The 11,694-nt window shown below is 46.5% G+C and overlaps 2 protein-coding genes across 7 annotated transcripts in view; one reads left to right on the top strand and one right to left on the bottom strand.

Moving 5' to 3' along the window:
* On the bottom strand, positions 1 to 10,717 carry TMEM79 (transmembrane protein 79). 6 transcript variants are annotated; one of them, XM_073639288.1, is made up of 5 exons: positions 10,565 to 10,581; positions 8,505 to 8,620; positions 1,274 to 2,412; positions 905 to 1,118; positions 1 to 709 (listed from the first exon to the last, which is right to left on the bottom strand). In XM_073639288.1, exons 3-5 carry the CDS (start codon positions 2,289 to 2,291, stop codon positions 541 to 543), a joined length of 1,401 nt encoding a protein of 466 aa, XP_073495389.1. In that variant the 5' UTR covers positions 2,292 to 2,412; positions 8,505 to 8,620; positions 10,565 to 10,581; the 3' UTR covers positions 1 to 540. The 6 variants fall into 6 exon arrangements, with proteins under 6 accessions (XP_073495389.1, XP_073495392.1, XP_073495391.1 ...); XM_073639291.1 differs by lacking the exons at positions 8,505 to 8,620; positions 10,565 to 10,581 and adding an exon at positions 10,603 to 10,717; XM_073639290.1 differs by lacking the exon at positions 8,505 to 8,620 and having other exon boundaries at positions 10,565 to 10,693.
* The window catches only part of SMG5 (SMG5 nonsense mediated mRNA decay factor), a 31,157-nt gene continuing 30,144 nt past the window's right edge, over positions 10,682 to 11,694 (top strand). Inside the window, exon 1 of the mRNA XM_073639286.1 lies at positions 10,682 to 10,864. Coding sequence (XP_073495387.1) covers positions 10,779 to 10,864 — 86 coding nt within the window. The 5' untranslated portion in view covers positions 10,682 to 10,778. The remainder of the gene's footprint in view (positions 10,865 to 11,694) is intronic.

Here is an 11,694-nt window from a genome sequence, read left to right as displayed (position 1 = left end):
TTATTATAACACATTTTATTAACAACTGATCAGAAGGCTCCTAATAAATAACTGTAGTGACGTCATTTGAAGAGAATTGTCTCATTTATATAAAACCAGTGGAGTATATTTACTACAGAAAGGAAGAAACACCAGCGCAAACCTAGTATACAAGAGCATCAGGACCACCACAGAACAGACTTACTTCAGTGAAAGTGTTAAGTGCTGTCGTAACCTGCAATTCTCTTACGTTTTACCATTCAAATCCCAAAATCCGAAGTCGTGTGAATTAGTGAGCAGACAGAACTGGTCAAGACGAGATGTCCGCACCCATCCGCCCAAGATCCATTTGCCCATTGGGAAAGTAGCGGTGCATTTTACTAGTGACTAGATGGTGCCATTTTGCTTTTATGGAAGACTTTGTGTAAGTGTTCGTAGGCAAAACCTGCATTAGCGTTCATTAGTCAAAGTCTTACTATCACTCATTATCCTCACCGCCTTAGGTGAGGAAGCTGCGAAGATGACGATGGCAACCATCTAGTAGTGACCAGGGGTCTGCCATCAATGCTGGGGTACAACTCTGTTACCCACAAAGACCATTTTTTCTGGCTCGATGACAAACATGAAGTAGAGATTGCAAATCATCATGCTGAGCAACGGCAGGAACGTTAGGCCGTAACCGAAGCCGCGGAAGGACCGCCCGACGGCAAAGGAGAGCCAGTAAATCAGCCTATAACATGGACAGAAAACAAAAGGGGAAAAAGTTAAAGTTATGCTCAACTGTACAGGAAAAATAAAAGGTGTGACTCAGTCATCAATTTACAACATAATGAAGACAATGGGCTATTGCTAATTACATTCCTAATTATGACAAGGAAAAACGATGTTGTAAGTCGGCCGTGTGTCTAGAAGGGAAAGAACTTACTGGGATAAAGAGAAGAGACAGGTGAGGAGCGGGATGAACTTCAGCTGCTGCTGGGGCAGGTAGGTGGCCAGCACCGAGAGGTTGAAGAAGAACAAGACGAAAAGAAAGGTGCTCTGCTTCACAAACCGCCGATGTATCGTTACTTCTCGCTCCTTGGCTTCAAATGGATCGTAGGAAGAAGCGCAGAGACGCGAAACCCCGTGGATCATAACACCTGAAGAGGGAAGAGACGGCGAAACAGTCAATTTATGGTTGTTGTGCAGAAATAATGCCACAATACAGAGGCAATAAACAGATTGTAACCACAGCCTTGTGTGTTCGGACTATACCCAATGGATGAAAGAACATGCCACAGGAATATTTCCTTACCCAGAACAATGGGGAATGAGGCGAAGGCCGAGCACCGTAAAGTGTACACGAGTCTGGACGGCACATCTGGTATGAGCGGAGCATCGAAGGGTAGCCAAGCGTACGCCGCATACAGCAAGGCAGGGAACATAACCATGGAGAAGACGAAGGATCCCACAACTTTCAGACAGGCCAAGTGACACAGGCAGAGCCCTGGAAGTTCAGGCTCCCTCTCCACAGACCTGCGGGTGAGACGAATTAAGGGCTCGCTCTCGGGATCTCCTTTTTCCACGTCCACATTTTCACATAGATCCATATGGACATTTTTCTTCTGCTCCTCAAAAGGTGGGTGTTCAACAAAAAAAGCCGCTCTGATGACCACCTGTGAGTTATCATCCTCCGGCTTCCCCTTAAGGTCTTCACTGGGGTCGTACAAGCCGGCATTGCTCAACCTGGCGATACACTCAGGTGCTCGCTTGTCATCGGGGTAAGGCAGGGTCACCTGGGCATCTTCATACTTGGTGCCCACAAAATCATCTTCAGAAGAGTTTGTGCGTCTTGAAGTCTCTGAGCCGCTTCTGAGAGACTTTTCGTCATCACTAGCGACATCTTCGTTCTCCTCGTCATCCAGGGCCAGCTCTGTACCGTTCTCACACATATTCATGTAGTTCTCCACACATTCCTTGCACAGACACGTCGGATTGCTCTGTTTTCGACAATTTTTGGGTGATGAGGGCAGAGTCTTGTCTAAGTAGTTGGTAGGTGGGTCAATATTCTCTTGAGGCCGATTGTCCTGCACATCGTCCCCGTCACCTTTGTCTTCTGGGTCTTTTTTCTCCTCATCTTCCGTAACTTCAGATTTCGTATGGTCGGTGGTATCTCCATCTTCTGACGCGTTCTTTAGGACATCCAGTTCATAAAAGCCGACATTACGGACCTTTTTCTCTGGAGTCTTTTGCAAAGTGACAAAGTCTACAGAATCAATTCCCCTCTCCTCTATAGAGTCCAGCTTTGGGATCGCATTCTGAGTTTCGGCCATTTTTTTTCTTAGTGTTTACGGCAGGTCGTAAAGGAAGTCGTTACACTTCTCATGGGTCCTAGGACAATCCGTAAACGCTTATTACATCCCAATTCTCAGTTATTTCTTCACAGCGGCTGAACTGGTAATAAAACAAGAGAAAAAATTTAATTAGATCTTCCTAAATTACATGTGCTAATTTACAACATGTCATCATGTACCAACTCCAGTCACAGCTGATATTATCAGGATTGATTGTGAATGTCCCAACCACCACAGCACAAGGAGGGGCATGGAGATTACAATGGGAGCAGTCATAGGTCGGCCCCCCTCAGCAAGTTCCCACAACACTGCCCCCTATGCACAGGACTATAACTACTATAATACTGCCCCTATGTACAAGAATATAACTACTATAATACTGCTCCCTATGTACAAGAATATAACTACTATAATACTGCTCCCTATGTACAAGAATATAACTACTATAATACTGCCCCCTATGTACAAGAATATAACTACTATAATACTGCCCCCTATGTACAAGAATATAACTACTATAATACTCCTCCCTATGTACAAGAATATAACTACTATAATACTCCTCCCTATGTACAAGAATATAACTACTATAATACTCCTCCCTATGTACAAGAATATAACTACTATAATACTCCTCCCTATGTACAAGAATATAACTACTATAATACTCCTCCCTATGTACAAGAATATAACTACTATAATACTGCCCCTATGTACAAGAATATAACTACTATAATACTGCCCCCTATGTACAAGAATATAACTACTATAATACTGCCCCCTATGTACAAGAATATAACTACTATAATACTGCCCCCTATGTACAAGAATATAACTACTATAATACTGCCCCCTATGTACAAGAATATAACTACTATATTCTTGTACATAGGGGGCAGTATTATAGTAGTTATATTCTTGTACATAGGGGGCAGTATTATAGTAGTTATATTCTTGTACACAGGGGCAGTATTATAGTAGTTATATTGTACACAGGGGCAGTATTATAGTAGTTATATTCTTGTACACAGGGGCAGTATTATAGTAGTTATATTCTTGTACATACGGGGCAGTATTATAGTAGTTATATTCTTGTACATACGGGGCAGTATTATAGTAGTTATATTCTTGTACATAGGGGGCAGTATTATAGTAGTTATATTCTTGTACATAGGAGCAGTATTATAGTAGTTATATTCTTGTACATAGGAGCAGTATTATAGTAGTTATATTCTTGTACATAGGGGGCAGTATTATAGTAGTTATATTCTTGTACATAGGAGCAGTATTATAGTAGTTATATTCTTGTACATAGGAGCAGTATTATAGTAGTTATATTCTTGTACATAGGGGGCAGTATTATAACTACTATAATACTGCTCCTATGTACAAGAATATAACTACTATAATACTGCTCCTATGTACAAGAATATAACTACTATAATACTGCCCCCTATGTACAAGAATATAACTACTATAATACTGCTCCTATGTACAAGAATATAACTACTATAATACTGCTCCTATGTACAAGAATATAACTACTATAATACTGCCCCCTATGTACAAGAATATAACTACTATAATACTGCCCCGTATGTACAAGAATATAACTACTATAATACTGCCCCGTATGTACAAGAATATAACTACTATAATACTGCCCCTGTGTACAAGAATATAACTACTATAATACTGCCCCTGTGTACAATATAACTACTATAATACTGCCCCTGTGTACAAGAATATAACTACTATAATACTGCCCCTGTGTACAAGAATATAACTACTATAATACTGCCCCCTATGTACAAGAATATAACTACTATAATACTGCCCCGTATGTACAAGAATATAACTACTATAATACTGCCCCCTATGTACAAGAATATAACTACTATAATACTGCCCCCTATGTACAAGAATATAACTACTATAATACTGCCCCCTATGTACAAGAATATAACTACTATAATACTGCCCCGTATGTACAAGAATATAACTACTATAATACTGCCCCGTATGTACAAGAATATAACTACTATAATACTGCCCCTGTGTACAAGAATATAACTACTATAATACTGCCCCTGTGTACAAGAATATAACTACTATAATACTGCCCCAGTGTACAAGAATATAACTACTATAATACTGCCCCAGTGTACAAGAATATAACTACTATAATACTGCCCCAGTGTACAAGAATATAACTACTATAATACTGCCCCTATGTACAAGAATATAACTACTATAATACTGCCCCTATGTACAAGAATATAACTACTACAATACTGCCCCTATGTACAAGAATATAGCTACTACAATACTGCCCCTATGTACAAGAATATAGCTACTACAATACTGCCCCTATGTACAAGAATATAGCTACTATAATACTGCCCCTATGTACAAGAATATAGCTACTATAATACTGCCCCTATGTACAAGAATATAACTACTATAATACTCCTCCCTATGTACAAGAATATAACTACTATAATACTCCTCCCTATGTACAAGAATATAACTACTATAATACTGCCCCTATGTACAAGAATATAACTACTATAATACTGCCCCCTATGTACAAGAATATAACTACTATAATACTGCCCCCTATGTACAAGAATATAACTACTATAATACTGCCCCCTATGTACAAGAATATAACTACTATAATACTGCCCCCTATGTACAAGAATATAACTACTATATTCTTGTACATAGGGGGCAGTATTATAGTAGTTATATTCTTGTACATAGGGGGCAGTATTATAGTAGTTATATTCTTGTACACAGGGGCAGTATTATAGTAGTTATATTGTACACAGGGGCAGTATTATAGTAGTTATATTCTTGTACACAGGGGCAGTATTATAGTAGTTATATTCTTGTACATACGGGGCAGTATTATAGTAGTTATATTCTTGTACATACGGGGCAGTATTATAGTAGTTATATTCTTGTACATAGGGGGCAGTATTATAGTAGTTATATTCTTGTACATAGGAGCAGTATTATAGTAGTTATATTCTTGTACATAGGAGCAGTATTATAGTAGTTATATTCTTGTACATAGGGGGCAGTATTATAGTAGTTATATTCTTGTACATAGGAGCAGTATTATAGTAGTTATATTCTTGTACATAGGAGCAGTATTATAGTAGTTATATTCTTGTACATAGGGGGCAGTATTATAACTACTATAATACTGCTCCTATGTACAAGAATATAACTACTATAATACTGCTCCTATGTACAAGAATATAACTACTATAATACTGCCCCCTATGTACAAGAATATAACTACTATAATACTGCTCCTATGTACAAGAATATAACTACTATAATACTGCTCCTATGTACAAGAATATAACTACTATAATACTGCCCCCTATGTACAAGAATATAACTACTATAATACTGCCCCGTATGTACAAGAATATAACTACTATAATACTGCCCCGTATGTACAAGAATATAACTACTATAATACTGCCCCTGTGTACAAGAATATAACTACTATAATACTGCCCCTGTGTACAATATAACTACTATAATACTGCCCCTGTGTACAAGAATATAACTACTATAATACTGCCCCTGTGTACAAGAATATAACTACTATAATACTGCCCCCTATGTACAAGAATATAACTACTATAATACTGCCCCGTATGTACAAGAATATAACTACTATAATACTGCCCCCTATGTACAAGAATATAACTACTATAATACTGCCCCCTATGTACAAGAATATAACTACTATAATACTGCCCCCTATGTACAAGAATATAACTACTATAATACTGCCCCGTATGTACAAGAATATAACTACTATAATACTGCCCCGTATGTACAAGAATATAACTACTATAATACTGCCCCTGTGTACAAGAATATAACTACTATAATACTGCCCCTGTGTACAAGAATATAACTACTATAATACTGCCCCAGTGTACAAGAATATAACTACTATAATACTGCCCCAGTGTACAAGAATATAACTACTATAATACTGCCCCAGTGTACAAGAATATAACTACTATAATACTGCCCCTATGTACAAGAATATAACTACTATAATACTGCCCCTATGTACAAGAATATAACTACTACAATACTGCCCCTATGTACAAGAATATAGCTACTACAATACTGCCCCTATGTACAAGAATATAGCTACTACAATACTGCCCCTATGTACAAGAATATAGCTACTATAATACTGCCCCTATGTACAAGAATATAGCTACTATAATACTGCCCCTATGTACAAGAATATAGCTACAATACTGCCCCCTATGTACAAGAATATACCTACTATAATACTGCCCCCTATGTACAAGAATATACCTACTATAATACTGCCCCCTATGTACAAGAATATAACTACTATAATACTGCCCCTATGTACAAGAATATAACTACTATAATACTGCCCCTATGTACAAGAATATAGCTACTATAATACTGCCCCTATGTACAAGAATATAACTACTATAATACTGCCCCTGTGTACAAGAATATAACTACTATAATACTGCCCCTGTGTACAAGAATATAACTACTATAATACTGCTCCTATGTACAAGAATATACCTACTATAATACTGTCTCCTATGTACAAGAATATACCTACTATAATACTGACCCCTATGTACAAGAATATAACTACTATAATACTGACCCCTATGTACAAGAATATAACTACTATAATACTGCTCCCTATGTATAAGAATATAACTACTATAATACTGCCCCCTATGTACAATAACTACTATAATACTGCCCTCTATATACAAGAATATAGAATATAACTACTATGATACTGCCCCTATGTACAAGAATATAACTACTATAATACTGCCCCTATGTACAAGAATATAACTACTATAATACTGCCCCTATGTACAAGAATATAACTACTATAATACTGCCCCTATGTACAAGAATATAACTACTATAATACTGCCCCTATGTACAAGAATATAACTACTATAATACTGCCCCTATGTACAAGAATATAACTACTATAATACTGCCCCTATGTACAAGAATATAACTACTATAATACTGCCCCTATGTACAAGAATATAACAACTATAATACTGCTCCTATGTACAAGAATATATCTACTATAATACTGCCCCTATGTACAAGAATATAACTACTATAATACTGCTCCTATGTACAAGAATATAACTACTATAATACTTCCCCTTATATACAAGAATATTACTATAAACACCGTCTATAAGCTTTCCTCCTTAACTCATATCCTCGTCCTTATTATATGTAATTATCTTGATGATGTTACTAGCTTAAGAGCTGGAAATCGCCTCCCGTAATAGGGATGATATCTGCCCCATCTGAGTCAGGCAGAAGCTGAGCTAGAAATCTTTGTGCTGCAATCTGAACCAAAGAAAAGCATAATTATGCTGCAGAAAACCGCCACACCTTAATAATAAAGAGTCCGTGCGGCTTTAATTATAATCTGAAAATGTCCTGTTAATCTTAATGTGACGGGATAGTGAGGCCTTGTTGATTGGACGGGGATAGGATTAACACTGATCCCATAAGTGATAATAGATACCTGCTGATGGATTTGCAAGTCAATTGGAGAGAATTTACATTTTTTCGGGAGGAGATGCTGTACTATTATAGGAGGGAACTCCCTTTTTTTGGGAGAAATGTCCTACTGTTTTCAAAGCTGATTTTTTCAGTCTCTTGTGTTCTTGGTGCCATGTTACATACAATGTGGATGTCTGTGGCTCGTTATTAGGAAAAATGTAAAGTGGATGAGGTCATACCAGGTACTTTACAGGAGACACGGCTTCCTGCGTAAACTGGTGTGACCGGTCGCTTACAACACTCGGAGAAAAAAAAACAAGATAAAAAGTCCCATAGACGATCAATAAACCCTTTATGATCAGCTGCCAAATGATACTTAAATTCAAGGCGAACATCAGGAGATCCCGAATATTTCACCTTGACATCTACAGTATGTTCTGTTACTTGCCATAATCAGCAGACACTTCCGTAGCCACTCGATAAGTTGTAAGCCATCAGCGACCATAGCGTGCGACTGTCAGGCGGTGTCTTACCAGTGTGTACAGATGTATACAGTCTCCGGTGACATACCTCATACCCGGAGCCCAGGCAGCCAGCTCGCCTTCCTACCTGTAACAGCCCCCTCCAGCATATAAGCACTTCCGCCTATTCACCTGCTGGAGGTGTGTGCAAAGGGCTGGGCCGCTGCTCAGGGGGCCGGGCCATTACTTTTAACCCTTTCTTACCTGCAGGAGTGGATAGAAATGAACAGAAGTGAACACACCTAACAATGTACTCCCTAAAGATACTGTAGCTATCACAAAGACAGCAGCCCGAATTACTCCCCTCCCGCAGGGTCCGCACACAATACCTGATATATAAGCGCCCCTCTTCCTCCCAGGGACAATAACAAAAGCAAACAAGATCAATCAGTGAGAGGAGGCCGCCGGGGGGAGGCTAAGAGGAGGCCGCCGGGGGGAGGCTAAGAGGAGGCCGCCGGGGGGAGGCTAAGAGGAGGCCGCCGGGGGGAGGCTAAGAGGAGGCCGCCGGGGGAGGCTAAGAGGAGGCCGCCGGGGGGAGGCTAAGAGGAGGCCGCCGGGGGGAGGCTAAGAGGAGGCCGCCGGGGGGAGGCTAAGAGGAGGCCGCCGGGGGGAGGCTAAGAGGAGGCCGCCGGGGGGAGGCTAAGAGGAGGCCGCCGGGGGGAGGCTAAGAGGAGGCCGCCGGGGGGAGGCTAAGAGGAGGCCGCCGGGGGGAGGCTAAGAGGAGGCCGCCGGGGGAGCTAAGAGGAGGCCGCCGGGGGGAGGCTAAGAGGAGGCCGCCGGGGGGAGGCTAAGAGGAGGCCGCCGGGGGGAGGCTAAGAGGAGGCCGCCGGGGGGAGGCTAAGAGGAGGCCGCCGGGGGGAGGCTAAGAGGAGGCCGCCGGGGGGAGGCTAAGAGGAGGCCGCCGGGGGGAGGCTAAGAGGAGGCCGCCGGGGGGAGGCTAAGAGGAGGCCGCCGGGGGGAGGCTAAGAGGAGGCCGCCGGGGGGAGGCTAAGAGGAGGCCGCCGGGGGGAGGCTAAGAGGAGGCCGCCGGGGGGAGGCTAAGAGGAGGCCGCCGGGGGGAGGCTAAGAGGAGGCCGCCGGGGGGAGGCTAAGAGGAGGCCGCCGGGGGGAGGCTAAGAGGAGGCCGCCGGGGGGAGGCTAAGAGGAGGCCGCCGGGGGGAGGCTGAGAGGAGGCCGCCGGGGGGAGGCTGAGAGGAGGCCGCCGGGGGGGAGGCTGAGAGGAGGCCGCCGGGGGGAGGCTGAGAGGAGGCCGCCGGGGGAGGCTGAGAGGAGGCCGCCGGGGGAGGCTGAGAGGAGGTCGCCGGGGGAGGCTGAGAGGAGGTCGCCGGGGGAGGCTGAGAGGAGGTCGCCGGGGGAGGCTGAGAGGAGGCCGCCGGGGGAGGCTGAGAGGAGGCCGCCGGGGAGGCTGAGAGGAGGCCGCCGGGGGAGGCTGAGAGGAGGCCGCCGGGGGAGGCTGAGAGGAGGTCGCCGGGGGAGGCTGAGAGGAGGTCGCCGGGGGAGGCTGAGAGGAGGTCGCCGGGGAGGCTGAGAGGAGGTCGCCGGGGCGGCTAAGAGGAGGTCGCCGGCGGCGGCTAAGAGGAGGTTACCGGCGGCGGCTAAGAGGAGGTTACCGGCGGCCGGGGGAGGCTAAGAGGAGGTTACCGGCGGCCTGGGGAGGCTAAGAGGAGGTCACCGGCGGCCAGGGGAGGCTAAGAGGAGGTCGCCGGGGAGGCTAAGAGGAGGTCGCCGGGGGAGGCTAAGAGGAGGTCGCCGGCGGCGGCTAAGAGGAGGTCGCCAGCGGAGGCTAAGAGGAGGTTACCGGCGGCCGGGGGAGGCTAAGAGGAGGTCGCCGGGGGAGGCTAAGAGGAGGTTGCCGGCGGCCGGGGGAGGCTAAGAGGAGGTCGCCAGCGGAGGCTAAGAGGAGGTTACCGGCGGCCGGGGGAGGCTAAGAGGAGGTCGCCGGGGGAGGCTAAGAGGAGGTTGCCGGCGGCCGGGGGAGGCTAAGAGGAGGTTACCGGCGGCCGGGGGAGGCTAAGAGGAGGTTACCGGCGGCCGGGGAGGCTAAGAGGAGGTCGCCGGCGGCCGGGGAGGCTAAGAGGAGGTCGCCAGCGGAGGCTAAGAGGAGGTTACCGGCGGCCGGGGGAGGCTAAGAGGAGGTCACCCCCGCACCGTACAGTCCCGATCCCAGCATCTCATCTTTTCTGTACATTTTCACCGCGCGCTTCTCTCTGTTGTGAAATTTGATACGTTTCCCGCGCTCTCCTCGCTGACGTCAGTCTCACAGCCCCGCCCACTCTGCGCCGTTGTGTTACGTCTCTCGCGCTCTCTCGCTCTCTCGCCTCCTCTCTCGCGGTGTTTGGCCGCTGACAGACATGGCCGATCTATGCTGACCGCAGTCATGAGCCAGGGAGCCGCTGACAGCAGCAGCGAGCCTGAGGCCAAGGTGCTGCACACCAAGCGGCTATACAGGTGAGAGGACGGGCACAGCCAGAGGATGAGGAGACGGCGGAAGTGACATACAGGCAAAGGGCTGCATAACGGCTTCCCCTGTACTCCCTCCCTCCCCCCCCTGTACTCCTCCCCCCCCCCTGTACTCCTCCCCCCCCTGTACTCCTCCCCCCCCCTGTACTCCCTCTCTCCCCCCCCTGTACTCCCTCTCTCCCCCCCCTGTACTCCCTCTCTCCCCCCCCTGTACTCCCTCTCTCCCCCCCCTGTACTCCCTCTCTCTCCCCCCCCTGTACTCCCTCTCTCCCCCCCCTGTACTCCCTCTCTCCCCCCCCCCCCTGTACTCCCTCTCTCCCCCCCCCTGTACTCCCTCTCTCCCCCTCCCCCCCTGTACTCCCTCTCTCCCCCCTCCCCCCCTGTACTCCCTCTCTCCCCGCCCCCCCTGTACTCCCTCTCTCCCCCGCCCCCCCCTGTACTCCTCTCTCCCCCGCCCCCCCCCTGTACTCCCTCTCTCCCGCCCCCCTGTACTCCCTCTCTCCCGCCCCCCCTGTACTCCCTCTCTCCCGCCCCCCCCTGTACTCCCTCTCTCCCGCCCCCCCCTGTACTCCCTCTCTCCCGCCCCCCCCGTACTCCCTCTCTCCCGCCCCCCCCGTACTCCCTCTCTCCCGCCCCCCCCTGTACTCCCTCTCTCCCGCCCCCCCTGTACTCCCTCTCTCCCGCCCCCCCCCCCGTACTCCCTATCTCCCGCCCCCCCTGTACTCCCCTCTCTCCCGCCCCCCCTGTACTCCCTCTCTCCCGCCCCCCCCTGTACTCCCTCTCTCCCGCCCCCCCCCCCTGTACTCCCTCTCTCCCGC

This window comes from Phyllobates terribilis, unplaced genomic scaffold (assembly GCF_046119375.1).
Source record: "Phyllobates terribilis strain yellow unplaced genomic scaffold, ASM4611937v1 Scaffold_7__3_contigs__length_470593459, whole genome shotgun sequence".
In the NCBI taxonomy this organism is placed as follows: domain Eukaryota; kingdom Metazoa; phylum Chordata; class Amphibia; order Anura; family Dendrobatidae; genus Phyllobates; species Phyllobates terribilis.
This window is presented reverse-complemented; position numbering and strand designations above follow the sequence as displayed.

What these genes read in the sequence shown, in the direction of transcription:
- TMEM79 (XM_073639291.1), bottom strand. Translation starts at nt 2,291, where the DNA reads ATGGCCGAAACTCAGAATGCGATCCCAAAGCTGGACTCTATAGAGGAG. An exon ending in CTCATTCCCCATTGTTCTGG is followed by an intron (nt 1,119 to 1,273) that starts GTAAGGAAATAT and finishes TTCCCTCTTCAG; the next exon opens with GTGTTATGATCCACGGGGTT. An exon ending in TGTCTCTTCTCTTTATCCCA is followed by an intron (nt 710 to 904) that starts GTAAGTTCTTTC and finishes TCCATGTTATAG; the next exon opens with GCTGATTTACTGGCTCTCCT.